The sequence below is a fragment of the Carcharhinus amblyrhynchos genome, chromosome 21 (genome assembly GCF_965287045.1).
Source record: "Carcharhinus amblyrhynchos chromosome 21, sCarAmb.v2.hapA, whole genome shotgun sequence".
Classification (NCBI taxonomy): Eukaryota; Metazoa; Chordata; class Chondrichthyes; order Carcharhiniformes; family Carcharhinidae; genus Carcharhinus; species Carcharhinus amblyrhynchos.
In genome coordinates, this window is record NC_137344.1 from 31,925,838 (window position 1) to 31,947,432 (window position 21,595).

Genomic DNA, 21,595 nt, shown 5'->3' on the forward strand with positions numbered 1-21,595 from the left:
CCTAATTTGTTATTTAGGACTTCAGCCTAGTTGAGTCAACAGGCCAAGATCGTACCAATAATATTGCTCAGTATATTGGCATGTTGGACTCCTGGTACGAACGAAATATTTTAGACTTACTGACCTTGCCAACTGCTCTGCTTTGTCAGGTAAGCATAAATAACCTGGCTTTCTATAGTTTACGTCAGAATTGTTTCCTGAGTCCATTCTTGGGATTTTTTTGCTTGTTTTCTCTCTTACTGACCTTTTCTCTGCATCTGGCTTCATATGCAGTGAATCGTCAATCAAAAGATGGCCTCCTTTTAAATATTTTCTCTAGAGTTCTTTGTTACTTGTATCATTGCTCAATGCTTTTAAACTATCCCTGTTCATACAATGGTGAGTGTGGCAGTTGATGAGAGAATGAGGAAGGAGTTTATCTGCAGTGGCGTGGCAATAATTCATATGCATCAGGGGAAGGCAGTAGTGTTGTGGTATTATCACTGGGCTAGAAATCCAGAGGCCTGGGTCTGGGGACCCGGGTTCAAATCCCACCATGACAAATGGTGAAATTCTATCAAAATGTGGGATGAAATTGTCTAATGATGACCATTAAAACCCTTGTCGCGAAAACCCATCTGGTTCACTGACGTGCTTTAGGGAAGGAAATCTGCTGTCCTTATCTGGTCTGGCCTGTATGTGACTCCAGATCCACAGCAATGTGGTTGACTCTTAAATGCTGTTTGAAAAGGCCTAGCAATTACAGATGGGTCAGCCCAGCCCACAATCCATTAATGAAGAAAGACATGATTCAAATCTAAATTAATATGTGTCAAATGGACCGGCAACTAATTTGTCTTTTGACAGCTACCTCATGTCCAAATGTGTCTGTGCAACTACTTCAGAATAATCTGATGTATTTGTTCTCTTGTTTGAGTGATTTTTTTTTTGCCCTATCCCTTTTCCAGGTGCTGAGTTAAGTTTATTTGGGACGTTTTGCCTTGCTTGGGAACGTTCTGCAGCACTAAAGCTGTCATTAGACTGACTGACCCATTCACAAGGATATCAAGGGCCTGATGGTTAAATCTGTTACTTTTGGCTATTGCCTACCAACCTTTAGGAAAAAATGTACATGCCTTTGCACATGACTTAATGGATTCTTCAGTAATAATTCTAGGGGGACTAGTTAGTGTAAATGCATGGAGTTATGGGAAAGGGCCTGGTGGAATTGAGGTGAATGCAGACTCGATGGACTGAATGGCCTCCTTCTGCGCTGTAGGATTCTATGATTCGAGTTAATAGTTTTTACTGAAATCATCAGTAATTCAGAAAATGTTAATAAATCAGGATAACTTACTGCTGCCTCTTGAAATGCTTTTTTAAAATTCATTCATGGGATGTGGGCATCACTGGCAGGGCCAGTATTTATTGCCTGTTCCTAACTGCCCTCCATTTCAGAGGGCAATTGAGAACCAACCACATTGCTTTGGGTCTGGAATGGCATGTAGGCCAGACCAGGTAAGGATGGCAGATTTCCTTCCCTAAAGAGCATTCGTGAAATGCATGATTTTTTACAACTACCAGCAATGGTTTCATGATCATCATTAGATTCTTACTTCCAGATTTTTATTGAATTCAAATTTCTCCATCTGGCGGTGGGATTCGAACCTGTGTCTCCAGTTTTACCCTAGGTCTCTGGATTACTAGTCCAGCGACAATAGCACGACACCACTGCCTCCCCACATTTAAAAAATAAGCTGCAGTTTTTTTTTAAAATGACCTATTCATTTATTGTTCCGTTTATTTGCAGGAACCTTCCAAATCTGAGAATGACCTCACTGATAAGGTACAGGAGAAGCTTTCCATCCTGGGTGACCTGATCCTTTATTACTGTCGGAATGCAGCCTACCCAGTGCTAGTCCAGCTTTACCAAGCAGAGGTACAGCTATATTCTGGCTCCATAGCATTAGCCCGGTTTTCATGTCACTCAGATATTAGGACAGTAAGGTTAAATCAGAGGTCAAAAGTTGTCCATTGACTTTTCTTCTTGTTGGAAACAATGTAAGCAGCTACTTCAATCAATTTATTTGCATTGCCGTTTTATATTTTACCTCAGCGAATTATATAATTGTACTCCATTTCCATCTTGTGGAGAAATTCTATGTTTCTTTGCGGTACAAATCGATTTTTCCCAAAAATGTGTTAATTGGGACTTCCTGAAGTGATTGCATTGAGCAACTTTGATGGCATTTCTTGAATTGCTTGGGTTTGACAGTGTGTTGAGTCTCTAGGGTGGCTCCATCTGAATAATCAAGGGATTCATTTGAGGATCAAAAGAACATTGCACTAAAAGATGTTCTAGTTGTGTTGGGGTTACGGTACTGGACTAGCAACCCAACAGTGCTGACTTCAAATCACCATTAAAAAAAAGACCTACCAGTCCTATCTAGTCTGGCTCTGGTCCACACTCAGTAGGTTCACTCTTAACACCATTGTAAAGTGATCTATTCTGGAAGGCCCAGTGAGATGTTCAATTGTGCAAATAATTACCAAGAATCAATGACTCATCACCACTAATGAACGTAACTAGGGATTGCTTCTCGGCCTTTTGACCAAAATAAAGTGTAGAGTCACACACGAGGTCAGGCGTAATGCCTGTTCTTGTTAGATTGGATCTAATATGCCACTCTTGTGGGGACCATATATTGGATTCAATCTGAATTTGAATTGTTTTCTGGAGCAGGCAAGGAGATGGATAAGGGAGTTTGCCCTGTCCACTCTGTGCATTGACTTTGTAACTCAGAAAGGAATAAAATTTGAATAATACATAATTAAGGATGGGCAATAGATGAACTCTACATGCCATGAACACAAAAAAAATCATTGATTGAAGAGTCGGTCCTTTGATATGTGTAGAGCACAGTATTTATATTGCAGCTGTGTCAGACTAGGTTCAGTGTTAATCTTTTCACCTGAGACATAAGGTTGTGAATGTAAGCATAACTCCAGATACTGGAGCACATGTTCTCTGCTGACGCTTCAGTGCAGCATGGAAGGAATGCCGATGACTCGCTACTGCTTTGTCAAGGGAAATTAGAACAAGCAATAAATGCCAGCCTAATCGGTCATGCCCAGATCCCATGCAGTTACTTCTTTTAATTGTTGACGATGCTGTCTTTTGGGTGTGGCTTCCAACCACGCCCACCCGAAAAGGCAAATGGAACATAAAAGATCCCATGACAATAGGGCGGCTTGTTGGCACAGTGATTAGCACTGCTGCTAGGGACCCAGGTTCAATCCCAGCCTTAGTTGATTGTCTGTGTGGAGTTTGTATGTTGCCTCCATGTCTTGTGTGGGTTTCCTCCCGGTGCTCCAGTTTCTTCTCACACTTGAAAGATGTGCGAATTGGCCATGATAAGTTGCCCCTTAGTGTACAAAGATGTGTCGATTAAGGGAATTAACAGGGTAAATATGTGGGGTTACAGGCTCCATGTGAATGATCAAGGGCCTTGGTAAGATGATGTGATGGAGAGCTGGTGCAGGCTTGATGGCCATGATGTGGAGATGCCGGTATTGGACTGGGGTAAACACCGTAAAAAGCCTGACAACACCAGGTTTAAGTCCAACCGATTCATTTGATAGTAAACTCACAAGCTTTCGGGGTTGGTCCCTTCGTCAGGTGAACTGGCCAGAACTCTCCATTCACCTGACAAAGGGACCAACCCCGAAAGCTTGTGAGTTTACTATCAAATGAATCGGTTGGACTTAAACCTGGTGTTGTCAGGCTTTTTACTGTGCAGACTTGATGGGCCAAATGGCCTCTTTCTGCACTGTAAGAATTCTAAGAATTATGAATTTCAATTCTGCAGCTGCTGAACGGATATGAAAACTTCCTTCTTTACTTCCCTTGCTCTTCTTGTTCCTCAAATAAACAAACTTAATGTAACTTCCCCATCTCACATGTGATAAATGATTAGTCATTTGATTTTAATTTGTGACAGTGATAGCTGCCTTTTTAGGCGTGCCAACACAGATAGCTGCCAGCTTAGTTCACGGTGAGCCTCTAATTAAAGTATAGAATATGTACACATTTAATCTTTGATTCATTGTATTGCCACATCATCTCTTTGCGGGGCAAGTCAGAGTGTACGAGAAAACAATTGGATTTACACACCAAAAGCCATGGAAATAATAAAGATGAGTTGCACATTCTTTTCGCAGTTAACCTTGGCAGGGGGTGAGAAGAGATCCGAGGTCTTCGTCTATTCGCTTGAACTGGGTCAATCTGCTGCCACAAGAGCAATTAAAGCTTCAGGTGTGATTTTTTTTTGGTGTGAATCCACAAGAACTACGTCTCGTATCATTCCAGTAGGTTTGGCCTGATCTCTCCCTGAAAGATTTTTGTATCCAATTAACATTTTTTGGACAAATTAACCAGTGAGGTGGCAGTGCATTGAACAATGTTTAGCCAATTCCAGAGCTTAAAGAGACAGGGAATGTCCAATCTCAATCTCTTTATTCTTTTTATGGGATGTGGTTATCGCTGGCAGGGCCAGCATTTATGGTCTGTCCCTAACTGCTCTCCATTCCGGAGGGCATTTGAGAATCACTCACATCGCTGTGAGTCTGGAGTCACATGTAGGCCAGACTGGGTAAGGATGACAGATTTCCTTCCCTAAAGGACATTGTTGAACCAGATGGGTTTTTACAGCAATCAACAATGGTTTCATGGTCATCATTAAATCACGGGCAACATGGCGGCACAGTGGTTAGCACTGCTGCCTCACAGCGCCAGGCTCCTGGGTTCAGTTCCTGGCTTGGGTCACTGTCTGTGCAGAGTTTGCACATTCTGTGTGGGTTTTCTCCGGGTACTCCGGTTTCCTCCCACGGTCCAATGGTGTGCAGGTTGGGTGGATTTGCAGTGCTAAATTGTCCCTTAGTATCAGGGGGACTGGCTAGAGTAAATACACGGGGTTAAGGGCTTAGGGCCTGCTTGAGATTGTGGTTAGTGCAGACTCGATGGGCTGAATGGCCTCCTTTTGCATTGTATGATTCTATGACTAGACTTTTCATTCCAAATTTTTATTGAACTCAAATTTCACCATCTGCCACGCTGGGATTTGGATCTTGTCCTATATCTCTGGATTATAAATCTAATGGCACCACCACTATTCCATTGCCTCTCTTGGTGACCAGGGCCTAATGCACATTCTGCAGCTGAATGCTTTTTGACTATATTTTAAAATAGCAACGGTCTCTTCCTGGCTAAATATCAATGCAAATTGTCATCCATCCATCTGTCCTTTAAGATTGTGATTTTGTTTTAAACATCTTCTTGAATACATCTGTGTTTGGAAATGTAGAACATGTTCAATCCCTTTCAAACTGTGTTACTATAAATGTTTAACTTAACACAACTTTCAGATTGTCATCTCAGCAGAATTTTGATTCATGTAAGTCGAAGTCAATCTGCTGAGTCTTGCCTGCTCCTGTTCAGAAGGGAGGAGGCCGCGTTGAGCCAGGACATCTGCTGGGTGTAACTATACATGGTACAGATACTCAGTGAGGAAGTCTATTTGGCATGAATGAATCATGAGGCAACACTGCGTTATAGGAAACTGTGATCAGAGAGATAATCCATTATCTTAACTCCCTGAATGTCATTCTGTTGTGGCCAAAAATATTGAGAGATGCGCAGGGCAGAAAAAAAATGACTGAATATTGTAACAAAAGTCTGAAGAGTGGATTAACAGGTTTGCCTCGTGTAGGATTTGTGATGCATAAGCTTGTTTAATAAGTAAATTTGTTTTTTTTTGATTTGGAAACAACATAGGGCCAGGGAGTAAAAGGCTTGGCATTGATGGCGACAGAGAAGCTGTTCCATTAGCGCTGCAGATTGCCTACTGCAAGGTATGATTCAATGTATGTTGCACAATATTGGGATAATGCTGCTGCAAGCAATTTGGTGTGACTACTTAACAATTGGGTATAGAACAATAAACAGCTAACATTGTACGTCTTAACATTTTTTAAAAGTTTATTTATTAGTGTCACAAGTAGGCTTACATTAACACTGCAATGAAGTTTCTGTGAAAATCCCCTAGTTGGGGACACTGAGGAGAATTTAAGATGGCCAATGCACCTAGCCAGCACTTCTTTTGGACTGTGGGAGGAAACTGGAGCACCCGGAGGAAACCCACGCAGACACAGGGAGAACATGCAGACTCCATACAGATAGTGACCCAAGCCAGGAATCGAACCCAGGTCCCTGGCGCTGTGAGGCAGCAGTGCTAACCACTGTGCTACCATGCTGTCCATGTGTGTGTCTCAATATGTGTGGAGGGTGAGGTTAACAACTTGATATTAATTACTGATGGCATCCTATTATTTATTTAATCATGCAATTTTCATCAAAAAACCTAAGCCAAAAATATTTTAAAAATCACAGTGACAACATTGATAGGATGTTGGTTATCACATTAACATCGCATCCAACATCCAAGTTTTCTCAACAAGTTGCACTAAATGAGTAGAGTAGGAGAAAGGAAGAAAAATTACTTTTGGTTCAGAGTAGATTTGCTGGAGTGATTTATCAATACAAAGACTTTAGGAAGTGAATTTTAGACTATTGAGATAAGGAGCCACTTAAAAATACAACACCTGACATGGGCAGACCGGTTGTGGTTTTGGCCATGCTATTAGTAAGAAGTTTAACTGGAAGGGAGAGTGAGGAGAAGGGTTTTCTTGTATTTACCAATTAGTTTTTAAAAAATCTATTACAAACCTTAAGAACTGAATCTGCAAGAAATCTTTTCAATTCCCATCTTAAGCTGTAGAAGATCCAAAGTGGAGTTGCTTCTGTTGTTATATTGTTCCTGTTTTCATCTAGTTCATTACACACTGAGGCTGAGACCTTCGCCACAATGGAGAGTCCCTCTGTTGTGACGGAAATAGCCTAAGTACATGAAAATCCTAAATCCCACCCTCAAACACAGCTTTTTGTGGAGATGGGGAGGGGGCATGGCACGTTTCACACATGCGCATTTTACAGAGACAACTGATCACTTAAATCATCAATAGCCTCCATTGTAAAGTGCCACTGGGGTGGGCGTGGGGAAATATCTTGGCATGGGGGGCGGGGGGGCATGAGAAACCAGAAGGGATTTGGGGGCATACCTTGGAATGTGATCATCAGGGGCCATCAGAGCTTTGGGGGGCATGAGAGGCCATAAAAACCTTGGGGCGGCATACTTTGGAATGTAGTAATGAGGGGCCATCAGTGCTTTGGGGACATAGGTTGGCATGGGGGCTGGGGGAAGGGTCCTTGGGGGTGGATTGGTAGCATGAGATGGCATGAGTTGTCATGGATGTGGGATGGGGAGTGTATGGAGGTGTTATGAAGTGTGGTGAGGGCTGGGGGTACGTTTGATATTTCTGTTAATATGTTTTGGGCACAGTGCCAGAAGTCAGAAGGTAGTATGTATGCCCAGCCGACCTCCATACCTAGCATCCTCCTCATCCTATCAGGGTCACCCAGCCTGACTCCTAATCCACATTACCCTCATCCTCCCCACTGCCTTTAACAGCCGGGCAGTACGGTGACACAGTGCTCAGCACTGCTGCTTCTTAGCACCAGGGGCCAGATTTAATTCCTGGCTTCGTTCACTGTCTGCACACTCTCTCCATGTCTGCGTGGGTTTCCTCCGGGCGCTCTGGTTTCTTCCCACAGTCCATAAGACATGCAGGTTAGATGCATTGGCCGTGCTAAAATTCTCCCTCAGTGTACCCGAACAGGCACCGGAGTGTGACGACTAGGGGATTTTCACAGTAACTTCATTGCAATGTTAATGTAAGCCTACTTGTGACACTAATAAATAAACTTTAAGAACATTCAGACAGCCGTTTATAAAGGGTAGTTAACGGAGGCGGGAATTTTCCCATCTGAGAACCTACCTCAGGAGCAAAACTCTGGGCCTGAGTTTTTAATTGGGGCGTTTGGCTTTGGTTCAGCACAAAGCGAACTGTTTGAACAGCTAACTGAATAATCAGCTTGAAGAATACCGATGGAGGGAATTCAAAGCTGTAAGAATGAAGCCAGTTTGAACACAACGAAAGCACGATTAATTGGAGTCTCACTTCTGGAATACAAATCGACATGTTAGCATAAACATAAAATGGAAGATACGGCCAATAAATATTGCACACTGTTTTTAAACATCAATTAAGATATAAACCACATTGGGTTTCAAGCAGTTATTATTTGAAACTCTTCTCTACAGTAACAAAATTATTATCATCCTTGGCTCAGTGGGTCCCTTTTAGCATGGACTGTGGAAGGAAACTGGAGCACCCGGAGGAAACCCACGTTTCCACCAACACCAGCATGCTGTCACCACTCAACACATCTTCCCCTCGCTCACCCTGTCAGCATTCTGCAGAGACCATTCTCTCCGACACGCTGGCCCACTCCTCCATCACACCCAACACCTCACCCTCCGCCCACGGCACCTTCCCATGCAGTCGCAGAAGTGGAGCACCTGTTCCTGTACCTCCTCCTTGCTCATTGTCCCAGATCCCAAACACCTCTTTCAGGTGAAGCAGTGCTTCACATGCACCTTCTTCAATCGCTGCTCCCAATGCTGTCTACCCTACAGCGGCAAGATCAAACGCAGACTGGGTGACCGCTTTGCTGAACACCTTCAGTCTGTCTGCAAGCAGGACCCTGACCTCCCTGTCACTTGCCACTCGGTGTTGTCAGACTTTTTACTTGCCACTTCAACACACCACCCTGCTCTGCTGCCCACATGTCCGTCCTTGGCCTTTTGAAATGTTCAAGAGAACTCCAACGCAAACTGGAGGAACAGCACCTCATCTTCCAACTGGGCACTTTACAGCCTTCCGGACTGAACATTGAGTTCAACAACTTCAGAGCGTGAACTCTCCCCTCCCCCTTCATCCCATTTCCATTCATTTTATTTCATTTTGTTTCACCCTATCCATCCATTTTATCATCCTTCTTTCTCAACTCCATTTTCCACTCACTATTGCAGCTCTCCATCTTGCCACTGACCACCCCCCACCCCCCCCCAGGGCAACTGCCACTTTCCTCAGGCGCCTTTGTTCTGCCGTTCTCGCATTCTGATCACTTAATGGACACTTTTTAGCACCTACTCAGCCTTCTGTATCCTCATTTACTCTCCTTTTGTCCCATTCCACCCTCTGTGATTCTCTTTACTCTCAGCTCTGACGAAGGGTCACCCAGACTCGAAACATTGGCTCTATTCTCTCCCCGCAGATGCTGTCAGACCTGCTGAGATTTTCCAGCATTTTCTGCTTTTGTTTCAGATTCCAGCATCCACTGTATTTTGCTTTTAAATTCGAGTTAAATTGCATGTTACAATCAACACATTTGCAATTCTATAATTAAATGTGCATTGAGCGTAAGAAAAAACTGAACAGTGGCAATGAAACCTCATTTTTTAATTGCTGTTCTTTTTGTCTTATCCATTAGGCAACAGTTAGCAGAAGAAGCCAGTGGAACAATGTGGAGAAAAGCTGCACATCTGTAAATCTTAGCAAGGCCTGTAAGAAATATGACGAATTGGGTAATATTATTCATAGCAACCAATTTACTTTATTGAGATCAAAAATCTGACCTTGTGTACCTTCAGTTGCTCCAGATAATTTTACATCTCTGTAAATAGCACTAATCAGTGTATTGAGAAGTTTGCTTAATTTCATTCCTAAAGAGTTTATATGTCATATTGAGATTGCTCGCAAAGAGGATACTTTCTCCATTGCCAGTGGTATGTTCATTAGAATGGTTGGTGGTTGGAATATTTCACATATGGAAGAGGGTGTGGCATCAGGGGTTCGAGAGGCCAAAAGGGTTGGACAAAGAGGGACTGGTGGCCCCGATGGGCACAGGGAATCCTCATAGATGGTACACCATCATTCTTCCTGCCTGACAGTAGCCCACCCTATCAAAGCTGTTGGGCCGGTTGTCTTGCTTCCACTTCCCCGAAACACCACGATGGAGATGAGATGAGGCCTTTCATTGTCAACTTAAAGGCATCAACAGGCCAAAGGGCTGGCAAGATGTGTGATGCCTTATCCATCCCCTGTGGTATGGAGGACAGGTTGGGGGGCAGGCAAGAAGATAGTGGGCAGGCCAAACACTTTATTTTATATGCCCCCGCCCCGCTTTCAAATAAGCCAGCAAGAGGATCGTAAAATTCACCCCATGGCACTTATTCCCTATCAATGTCTCTCAACCCGTGTTAGAAAATGCATGCGAGTGAGCATCAGGGTTAGATATATTCTAAGACCCATCATGGTCATGTCATGTAGCCTCTTGACATTCCCCATCCACACTCCACACAGATTAAGGATGACAATCTAAACAAATTACTGGAAGCTCTGAATTCATTAACTTGAGGATTGCAGGAAAGAAAAGTTGTTGTAAAAGATGACCTGACTCTGCTAGTTCCCAAGTTCAACATTAAGATTAGAAGGTCTTTGAGAATGCTTAAAGAAACATAAGATATAGGAGCAGAATAGGGCCACTCCTCCCATCAAGTCTGCCCCGCCATTCAATCATGGCTGATATGATTCTCATCCCCATTCTCCTGCTTTCTTCCTGTAACCCTTGATCCCCTTATTGGTCAAGAACCTATCTATCGCTGCCTTAAAGACACTCAATGACCCGGCCTCCACAGCCTTCTGTGGCAATGAATTCCACAGATTCACCACCCTCTGGCTGAAGAAATTCCTCTCCAGTCAGAGGGTGGTGAATCTGTGGAGCTTTTTCGCCACTGCCTTTAAAATCTGTAAAGAATATGAGAATCTGATGCTCAGGGCTAAAAAGAGACTGACTCCAACAATTCAAAAGTTTCAGATGATTATTTCTGCTTTTGCTAATGGTCTTCAGCTGCAGCAATTTTAAAACAGTTACTTTTTAAGTCAAATTCAATGATGTGCGCATTAAGGATTCAATACTATCATCACTTATAGTCACATATACGTGATAACTGATGTGTTTTAACACATCAGGGGCAGCATGGTGGTAAAGTGGTTAGTTAGCACTGCTGCCTCACAGCGCCAGGGACCTGGGTTGGGCCACTGCCTGTGTGGAGTTTGAACATTCTCCCCGTCTCTGCATGGATTTCCTCCGGGTGCTCTGGTTTCCTCCCACAGTCCAAGGATGTGTGGGTCAGGTGGATTGGCCATGGTGAATTGCCCCCTTTAATGTCAGGTGGACTAGCTAGGGTAAATGCATGGTGTTGTGGGGATAATGCATGGGTGGGATTGTGGTCAGTGCAGACTTGATGGGCCGAATGACGACCTTCTGCACTGTATCATTCTATGATTCTACATTAATCGAGATCTTCTGACTGTATTTTAACTGAAAAAATACATTTCTTTTAAAAAAAAAATTCTCATTTTCCTCAGAATCCAACACGGAATATCTTCATCTCTCCATGACTGAGGTGGTGAAGCGGCAAAACTCTAAATCCAAAAAAAGTTATAATCAGGTAAGTACAGATCTGTAGTGAGGTAAGAAGATGTGCAGTTTAAGTTGATTGGTCGTGACAGATTGCCCCTTAGTGGGTGTCAGTGGGATTAGCAGGGTAAATACACGCAGTTATAGGGATAGGGTCTGTGTGGGATTGTTGTCCTTCTGCACTATAGGATTCTATAGAAATTCAAAGCAAGGTGGTCTCTGCATGGTAGTGGTCCTGACGGGAGATTCACACACTGGGAGCGCAAAGTAGAAATAGTCAGAAAATGATTTACAACACGTGGTTTAGCAGATAAATCTCCCAACGTAGCACAACTCACAAAATTACTCGTTTGAAGTCATGTATCTAATTAGAATAAAGAAACTTTTATAAAATTGCCAGTGCAAGAGATGACTGATGAATCTAATTGGCACTCAAAGATAGAGTCATAGAGGTTTACAGGGTGGAAACAGGCCTTTCAACCCAACTTGTTCATGCCACTTTTTTGTTAAATCTCTAAACTAATCCCAATTGCCTGTATTTGGGCCATATCCTTCTATATCCACCATACCCATGTAACTGTCTAAATGCTTTTTAAAAGACAAAATTGTACCTGCCTCTACTACTACTACTGGCAGCATGTTCCAGACACTCACCACCCTCTGTGTGAAAAAATTGCCCCTCTGGACACCTTTGTATCTCTCCCCTCTCACCTTAAAACTTATACCCTCTAGTTTTAGACTCCACTACCTTTAGAAAAAGGTATTGACCATCTAGCTGACCTGTGCCCCTCATTATTTTATAAGAACATAAGAACATAAGAAATAGGAGCAGGAGTAGGCCATCTAGCCCTTCGAGCCTGCCCCGCCATTCAATAAGATCATGGCTGATCTGTTGTGGCTCAGTTCCACTTTCCCGCCCTCTCCCCATAACCCTTAATCCCCTCTCTTATCAAGAACCCATCAACCCGCTTCTTAAAAATATTTAGCGAGGCAGCCTCCACCACTTCAACGGGCAGAGAATTCCAGAGATTCACCACCCTTTGAGTGAAGAAGTTCCTCCTCAACTCCGTTCTAAACCACCTCCCCTTTATCTTGAGGCTGTGCCCCCTAGTCCTACTGTCTTTTTTGAGCGGGAAGAGTCTCTCCACCTCTATCCTATCCATCCCATTCATCATCTTATACGTCTCAATGAGATCTCCCCTCATTCTTCTAAACTCTAACGAGTACAAGCCTAGTTTATTCAGCCTCTCCTCATAGCTCAATCCCCTCAACTCCGGTATCAGCCTAGTAAACCTCCTCTGCACTCCCTCCAGGGCCAAAATATCCTTGCGCAGGTGCGGCGCCCAAAACTGCACACAGTACTCCAGCTGCGGCCTCACCAATGCCCTATACAGCTGCAGCAAGACCTCCCTGACCTCAATAAGATCACCCCTCAGCCTTCTATGCTCCAGAGAAAAAAAGTCCCAGTCTATCCTTATAACTCAAGTCCCAGTAGTGTCCTAGTAAATCTTTTCTGCATTTTTTCTAGTTTAATAATATCCTTTCTATAACAGGGTGACCAGAATTGCACACAGTATTCCAAGTGTGGCCTTACCAATGTCTTGTACAACTTCAACAACACGTTCCAACTCCTGTGCTCAATGTTCTGATCGATGAAACCAAGCATGCCGAATACCGCCTTTACCATTCTGTCCACCTGTGACTCCACTTTCAAGGAGCTATGAACATGCACCCCTAGATCTCTTTGTTCTGTAACTCTCTTACCATTAACTGAGTAAATCCTGCCCTGGTTCAATCTACCAAAATGCATCACCTCGCATTTGTCTAAATTAAACTTCATCTGCTATTTGTCAGCCCACTGGCCCAATTGATCAAGATCACATTGCAGTTGGACATAACTTTCTTCACTGTCCACTATGCCACCGAACTTCAAGTCATCTGCAAAGTTACTAACCATGCCTCCTATACGCTCATTAGATGAATATAAATGATAAATAACAGTAGATCCAGCACTGATTCCTGAGGCACAACTCTTACAACGACCCTCTGGCTTCGGTCAAGAAGCCAATTTTGTATCCATTTAGATACCTCACCCTGGATCCCGTGCGATTTAACCTTATGCAACAACCTACCATGCAATACCTTGTCAAAGGCCTTGCTAAAGTCCATGTAGACAACATCAACTGCAATGCCCTCATTTACCTTCTTGGTTACCCCTTCAAAAAACTCAATCGAATTTGTGGGGCATGATTTTCCACCCTCAAAGCCATGCTGACTGTCCTTAATCACTCCTTGTGTCTCTAAATGCCTGTAGATCCTGCCACTCAAAATACCTTCCAACAATTTACCCACCACAGATGTAAGGCTAACTGGCCTGTAGTTCCTAGGCTTTTCCCTGCGGCCTTTTTTAAACAAAGGCACAACATTTGCCACTGCCCAATCTTGAGGGACCTCACCCGTGACTATCGATGATTCAAATATCTCAGCTGGGGGACCCACAATTTCCTCCCTAGCCTCCCACAATGTCCTGGGATATACTTCATCAGGTCCCAGGGATTTATCTACCTTGATGCGCTTTAAGACTTCACCTCCTCTGTCTTATGTACACTCCTCAAGACATCACTATTCATTTCCCCAAGTTTCCTAACATCCATACTTTTCTCAACAGTAAATATTAATGAGAAATATTCATTTAGATGATAAACTGTTTTAGGTTATAGTCAGGCACTGTAGTTTCCATTGCATCTGTCCTTTTCAGTAGCTGATAGCATACACACATTATGTCCTTTCTGGTGCTCAGCCGTGAGTTTTGCAACTGATGTGTTGCAATTTTTTTGTCTGCGACAGCCACCACTAGAAATGTGTGTTTTCGTTTTTAGTTTTCTCGGCCCCAATACTGAGCTCCTTTTCTGCTCCCTCATCTCGGGCTTGATCTCAGCAAAAGGAGACTGATCTTTTTGTCCTAAACACAGGGCCACCCTGTTGCTGCCTTAACTGGCACCAATTACCTCAAGGTGGGCTAGAAGCATAGAACAATAGTGCCTTATAGTGGATATACCTCACAATCCAAAATATTTCCTCCCCCCTCTTGGACAAACTCCTCCTAAATGACTAAGATTCAAGTTTATGTCCAAACAGTAATATTGGAAAGGAAATTAATTTTGATCAGAGTATTTGACAGTGAGTATATCTTCCACAGAATGTTGGATGAAGGGTGGGATGATGGTATAGAAGTTAGTGCTACAGCCTCAGAGCCACAGGGACCCAGGTTCAATTCTGGCCTTGGGTGACTGTCTGTGTGGAGTTTGTATGTTCTCTCCATGTCTGCGTGGGTTTCCTCCAGGTGCTCCGGTTTCCCCTCACAGTCCAAAGGTTAGGTGGATTGGCCAGGCTAAATTGCCCCTTGCTGTCAGGGAGACCAGGAGGTTAAATACATGGGGTTACAGGGATAGGGTCTGGGTGGGATTGTTATTGGTGCAGGCTTGATGGGCCAAATGGCCTCCTTCTGCCTAATAAGAAGTCTCACAACACCAGGTTAAAATGCAACAGGTTTATTTGGTAGCAAACGCCACTAGCTTTCGGAGCGCTGCTCCTTCTTCAGGTGAGTGGGAGATCTCCCACACAGGATAACCCTGTTGGACTTTAACCTGGTGTTGTGAGACTTCTTACTGTGTTTACCCCAGTCCAACACCAGCATCTCCACATCATCCCCTTCTGCCTTGCAAGGATTCTATGAATCAATATGTTTATTTGATGTAAATCTCTTTCTGTTGCTTTAGCAAATAAACGTAACCAAAATCAAGGTTGACAAGGTACAGATAATAGGAGTTAATAATACCACGTTTGCAGTTTGCCTTGACCAGGACGAACAAAAGGTTCTTCAGAGTGTAACAAGGTAGGAGAATGATATAATCCTTTTCACCATTTGTTAGTTTTTGCAAACTTAATTTAATAGTAAAAAAGTATAAATGCAGAGATCATAGTTTTCCTGCAATACATTTTTAACTTTGCACAGATGTGGCACTTCTACCACATCTCATGTCATTCCTGACGAGAACGTACTTATTATCAAGAGTAAGATTTGATTTGATTTATTATTGTTATACATATTAGTATGCAGTGAAAAGTATTGTTTCTTGCACACTATAGAGAAGAAAATGAGAGAGGCAGAATGTAGTGTTATAGTCATAGATAGGGTGTAGAGAAAGATCAACTTAATGCAAGGTAGTTCCAGTCTGATGGCAGCAGGGAAGAAGCTATTCTTCAGTCGGTTGGTACATGATCTCAGACTTCCCAACGTCTGCCATTCATCAGGTATTCCCTTGTCTTGTTTATTCTGCCCAAACCTCACATTTATCCAGATTGAATTCCCTTTGCCACTGGTCAGTCTATCTGTCTAGCTCATCTATATCTTCCTGTAATCTAAGGCTATCCTCTTCACTATTTACCATTCCATCAATTTTTGTATTGTCTGCGAACTGATTGATCAGCTCCCTCCTACATTCAAGTCTAAATCATTAATATAAATCACAAATAGCAAGGGCCCCAACACTGATTCCTGGAGGACCCCACTGCACACAGTCTCCCTGTCAGAAAAACACTCTTCAACCATCACCCTCTGCTTCCTGCCAATTCTGGATCCAATTTGCCAAATTTCCTTGGATCCCATGGGCTCTTATCTTTGCTATCAGTCTCCCATGTGGGATCTTGTCAGAAGTCTTGCTGCAATCCAAGTAGACTACATCAAATGCACTGCCCTCATCTATACACATGTTCACCTCTTTGAAAAATTAAACCAAGTTGGTCAGACGTGACCTCCCCTTAGCACAACCACACCGACTGTTCTCGACTAATCCTCGCCTCTTCAAATGCAGATTCGTTCTGTATCTCAGAATTGCTTCCAATAGTTTTCCCACCACTGAAGTTAGATTGAGTGGCCTGTAGCTTCCTGGTTTTATCCCTTCCTCCCTTTTTGAATAATTAGCTGTCCTCCAGTCCTCTGGCACCTATCCAGATGACTGGAGGAATTGGAAACTAATGCCTATCTCAACATTTAACATAGAACACTACAGCACAAACAGGCCCTTCAGCCCACAAGTTGCGCCAATCACATCTATACCTACCAAGTCATAGAACTATCTGTAACTCCCAATCCCATTAGATCCCATATACTCATCCAGAAGTCTTTTAAAAGACCCCAGCATGTTCGCCTCTACCACCACCGACAGCAGCCGATTCCACTCACTCACGACCCTCTGAGTGAAAAACTTACCTCTAACATCTCCTCTGCACTTGCTTCCCAGCACCTTAAACCTGTGTCCTCACGTAGCGACCATTTCAGCCTTGGGAAATAGCCTCCGAGAATCCAATTTCACCCACACCTGGAGATTTATCTATTTTTAAACTTGCCAGATCACTCAGAACCTCCTCACTGCTGCTTAAACCAAATTAAGAGACACCAAAGCAGGTTTCAGAATTGACTCATGAATATTAAAATAGAAAGTTATTCTGAGTGGATGGTACAGCAACAATTACTTTTGTGTTTCAGTGAATCTTTGTAAGTATTGGTATGAGGAATGAGAAATGGAAATAAATTCCAATTTCAGTCACTTACAAAGGGTCTACAAAGAAACTACAAAGCATCATGAATGAAGCCCAGTCCATCATTCACACCAGCCTCCCATCCATTGACTCTGTCTATACTTCCTGCTGCCTCAGAAAAGCAGCCAGTATAATTAAAGATCCTATGCACCTGAGACATACTCTGTTCCACCTTCTTCCATTGGGATAAAGATACAAAAGTCTGAGGTCACATGCCAACTGACTCAAGAACAACTTCTTCCCTGCTGCCATCTGACTTTCAAATGGACTTTCAAATCAGATCTTACTCTTGATAATAAGTGCATTCTCATCAATAGCTGAGGATCAGAGGGACCTTGGTGTGCTTGTACACTGGTCCCTTAAAGTATCAGGGCAGGTGGTTAAGAAGGCATATGGTGCACTTGCCCTTATCAGCTGAGTAAGAAGTCTCACAACGCCAGATCAAAGTCCAACAATTAAAGTTAAAGTCTTTATTAGCTGAGGCATACAGTTTAAGAGCAGGGAGAGTATGCTGGATCTATATTTTTTTGTCTCCACAGGCATTTAAGTCCAGCAAGGGGCATGCATGCGGCAGGTTGTAGTGGGCTGCTCTTGGACGTTGCTTCGGGAGTTGCCTATTGCTTCATGTCGTTAGTGTGCTTAAACTGGACCATCTCGAGGGCAACATGACAGCTCAGAGACTATCTCTGTTGCTGTGCGGACACATGGATTTGGGCCTGTGTCTGTGGGAGTTTGCACGTTCTCCCCGTGGTTGCGTGGGTTTCCTCCGGGTGCTCCGGTTTCCTCCCACATCCCCAAAGATGTGCTTTTAGGCTGATTGATTGGGTACTAAATTGTCCCTAAATTGGACCTCCCTGATCCTCGCACATTAGGCGTAGACTAAAATCATGAATAGGTCACTGAGACAGTGGGACGGCGGCGCGGGCTCGTTGGGCCGAAGGGCCTGTTTCCCGTGCTGTGTTGTTCTTTGTTCTTTATATAAAACATTGGTAAGGCCACAGCTAGAGTATAGTGTGTAGTTCTGCAATCCACATTATAGAGAGATGTGATAGCACTGAAAAGGGTGCAGAGGTGGTTTATCAGGATGTTACCTGGGCTGGAGAGTTTTATTTTTGAAGAGAGATTGGATAGACCGCGGTTATCCAGGCTCTCTGGTTTCCTCCCACATTCCAAAGGTGTGCAGGTTAGGTTGATCAGTCATGGTAAATTGTCCCTTAGTGCCAGGGGGATTAGCAGGATTAATACATGGGATTATGCAGATAGAGCCTGGGTGAGATTGCTATTGGTGCAGACTCGATGGGCTGAGTGACCTCTTTCTGCACTGTAGAGATTCTATTATTCTGTGAAAAACTGCAATATGAGGTAAAACACCATAAGGTGGCTCTAATTCTTTAGTAAAACCACATTACAGTGTACATAGAGGAAGTAAAATGGGGGTTAATGGCTTAAAATAGTTGAGCAACCAAGTCATGGTGCCTAAACTGGTTTGTAATTAATTGTATTTCTTTTTTCAGTTTCGATGCTTTGATATGCAAATGAGCTTATAATTATCTTGCTTTGTCTTGTTTAGATGTGAGGTGTCTGTGTGTTACAAGCCTGAGGATAGGGTGCCTCAGAAGTTGAAGAAACACACCTCTTTTCAGATGCAGCAGCAACCATCAAAGTTCTACTCCCTCCTCTGCCTTCCAATTGTCACTTTCAGTGGAGCTTTGCCATAGCAACTGCGGACGACGACACCATGTGTCAATTGCACTACTGGCTGAAAATACTGTTGCATCAAAACGATGGACCTGATTATATCATCTGTGCTGGCACTAATAGGTTTACTACTGTATCAAATGTAATTTTTCACTGGCGTTTTCAACAGGCCTCAGGTGAAGTGGCAGAGGTGTGCCACGCTACATGGTGATCCAATCAGGACAAACATAAGTTGCGGTACAGCCATTGTTAACGCAAGAGGGAAAGAGAGAGAATGGCTCTAAGACAGCCGGCGGCTATTTGAGTTGGAACTGTCACAATTTAACGGAAGCCTGTTGTTGGCCTTGACTTACATATCCTAGTGGTGCAAATATAAAGTTCTCGGAAGATAACCATGTGATACGTCCCCCTTTGCGCGCTGATGTGTTCCAGCACAGGGTGTCTACGGATCACAACATTTTCTGGACAGAGCGGGAATTTGGTAGGAATAGGAAATTGGAACGGGGGGGGGTGATGAGGTGCTTCTTTTTGTGTTTCACAGTTGCAAGTTAGCGGTGCGGGAAAATAAACAAAACCATTAAAGGTCATAAACTAATGTAGACTAAGGTAAGGTGAAAACTTAACATTATTAAACCAGGTTTCGAAAGCACGAGATTTTCCATTCAACTGCAGTTAATAACTCCAATACCCAGCGAAATCATACAATCACTACAGTGCAGCAAGAGGCCTTCTATCCCATCGAGCCTGCACAGACAACAATCCCACCCAGGCCTTATCCTTGTAACTCCACGTATTTACCCTGCTAATCCCCATGACACCAAGGGGCATTTGGCATGGCAAATTAACATAACCTGCACATCTTTGGACTGTGGAAGGAAACCAGAGCATCCAAAGGAAACTTGGCAGACACAGGGAGAGCATGCAAACTCCATACAATTATTCACCCGAGGCCGGAATCGAACCCGGGTCCCTGGCGCTTTGAGGCAGCACTTCTAACCATGTCACAGGGTAGTAATTTGGTGATTTTTTTTTCCACTGTTAGGTGAGTAAATAGTATTTTTTTTAAACAAAGGCAGATACCCAAATTTTAATTCAGGTTGGCAATCAACAAATGAATGAAAAAGAGCTGACAGGATGTCCGCACTGCAGTAGATGGGTCATAGTGTTTCACAACACAGAAAGAGGCCCTTCGGCCCATTATGTCTGTGCCGAGTGTTCGTGAACAACAAGACTCTGCTGAATTTCCACAGCTTCAGGAAATGACTCTGTCTTAAGTCATTCTGTCTCTGAGTCATCAAGCTGGAGTTCGAGACATCCTGAAAGATGGGGAAGTCAGGGGGATTCCTGAGTTGTTTTAGTCAGACCACAGCCACAAATCCCGAGGAAAGCACAGCATTAGGAAGAAGAGGGTCTGACTACCCAGGTAACAGGGGCTTAGGGGAGATAAAGGACCCAAGTCCTGTTCAACCGATATGGTGCATTTGCTACTAACAAGGACAAGGAGAATGTGGGGAGGACAGCTGGAATGTAAGCCTTGAGGTGCTCAGACTCAGAAGCTGCTCGAGGGCAAGGTAGAGCATAAAGAAATGCAATGGTGACAGAGGACTTCATATTTTAGGGATATGGATAGCATCCTTTGCAAACAAGAGTCCCAAAGAGTGTGTTGCTCATATGTCAGGCTAAAGGAAATTTGGAAAGGGAGAGGGTTCATCCCATTGTGCTCTTTCTTAACAAAATAAGTAAAGTCAGTAAGAGCAGGAAGAAGGTTCTGCTGAGAGAATATCAAAAACGAATTTAAAATACAGGACCTCCAGAGTAGTAACCTCTAGAGAGCAGGAGAGTTAACATGTCTCTAAAGTGCCAGTGTAGGAAAGAGGGCTTCCTTTTCATGAGGCACTGGCCGCAGTACTGAGACAGGAAGGTGTTGCACTAATGAGACTGGAGTTAACAGAAGTAGGGAGATAACAAGGCTTTAAACCAGTAAAATGTAATTGTGCGGGGAAGGTGGGGTGGTGGTGGCAAGGAGAGGTGTGCAGAGATCCGTAAGTGATGAAGCAAGCTTAAATATAAATGAAACTGTGTACCAATTCGCACTGCGTCCATAATAATTCAATTATAAAACTGAGAGCAGCAATACTTGTTAAGGAACAAAATGTAAAGGGAATTACTGAGACATGGCTATAGTAATATCAGCACTGGGAATTAAGCACTGCAGTTGTAACGTAGTTGGAAATAATAAAGGGCTAAAGCCACTTGGAGATCTGTACTTATGGAGTCAAAAAAATGACTGCATCAGCACTGAAATACAATCCGCCTGAATAGTGATAAAAGATAACAAAGAATCAATCACATTGGTGGGGTAGTATACAGACCGCCTAATAGTGGAGGGGAGACGAAGGAAGGAACATGGAAATACATTAGGATATTTAATTTTAAAAAATAATCAAGGTGGGGGGGAGGGAATTTGAACTATCCTGAAATTAATTGGCTCAAAGGGGTAGGTCAGGGGGTTAAGTGAACGGAGCTCCAACAATATGTACAGAACTCCTTTTTATCCCAGGATGTAAGAAGTCTGACAAAGCAGGAATTGCTTCTGGATCAAGCAATGGGCCAGAGTCAATATGAGAAGTAAAAGCTGAGAAACATTTAGACAATAGTGACCACAACATATTGTGCTTGAAGGTTATTATTGAAAAGAATATAAGCATGACAAAGACTGTGTTAATAGATTATAGAAAACTGCTTCCTATGTGTTGAGAAAGAATTTGCGAAAATAAAGTGAACAACAATATTGGCAAACAATAATGTAGAACA

The 21,595-nt window shown here is 43.2% G+C and overlaps 1 protein-coding gene across 1 annotated transcript in view; it reads left to right on the forward strand.

Annotated features, from left to right (window-relative positions):
* pik3r5 (phosphoinositide-3-kinase, regulatory subunit 5) overlaps positions 1 to 19,059 on the forward strand; it is a 121,325-nt gene extending 102,266 nt beyond the window's left edge. Inside the window, exons 12-19 of the mRNA XM_080208929.1 lie at positions 18 to 149; positions 1,790 to 1,918; positions 4,201 to 4,294; positions 5,813 to 5,889; positions 9,491 to 9,584; positions 11,431 to 11,513; positions 15,262 to 15,377; positions 18,654 to 19,059. Coding sequence (XP_080065055.1) covers positions 18 to 149; positions 1,790 to 1,918; positions 4,201 to 4,294; positions 5,813 to 5,889; positions 9,491 to 9,584; positions 11,431 to 11,513; positions 15,262 to 15,377; positions 18,654 to 18,801 — 873 coding nt within the window. The 3' untranslated portion in view covers positions 18,802 to 19,059. The remainder of the gene's footprint in view (positions 1 to 17; positions 150 to 1,789; positions 1,919 to 4,200; positions 4,295 to 5,812; positions 5,890 to 9,490; positions 9,585 to 11,430; positions 11,514 to 15,261; positions 15,378 to 18,653) is intronic.
* Positions 19,060 to 21,595: the final 2,536 nt, after the last annotated feature.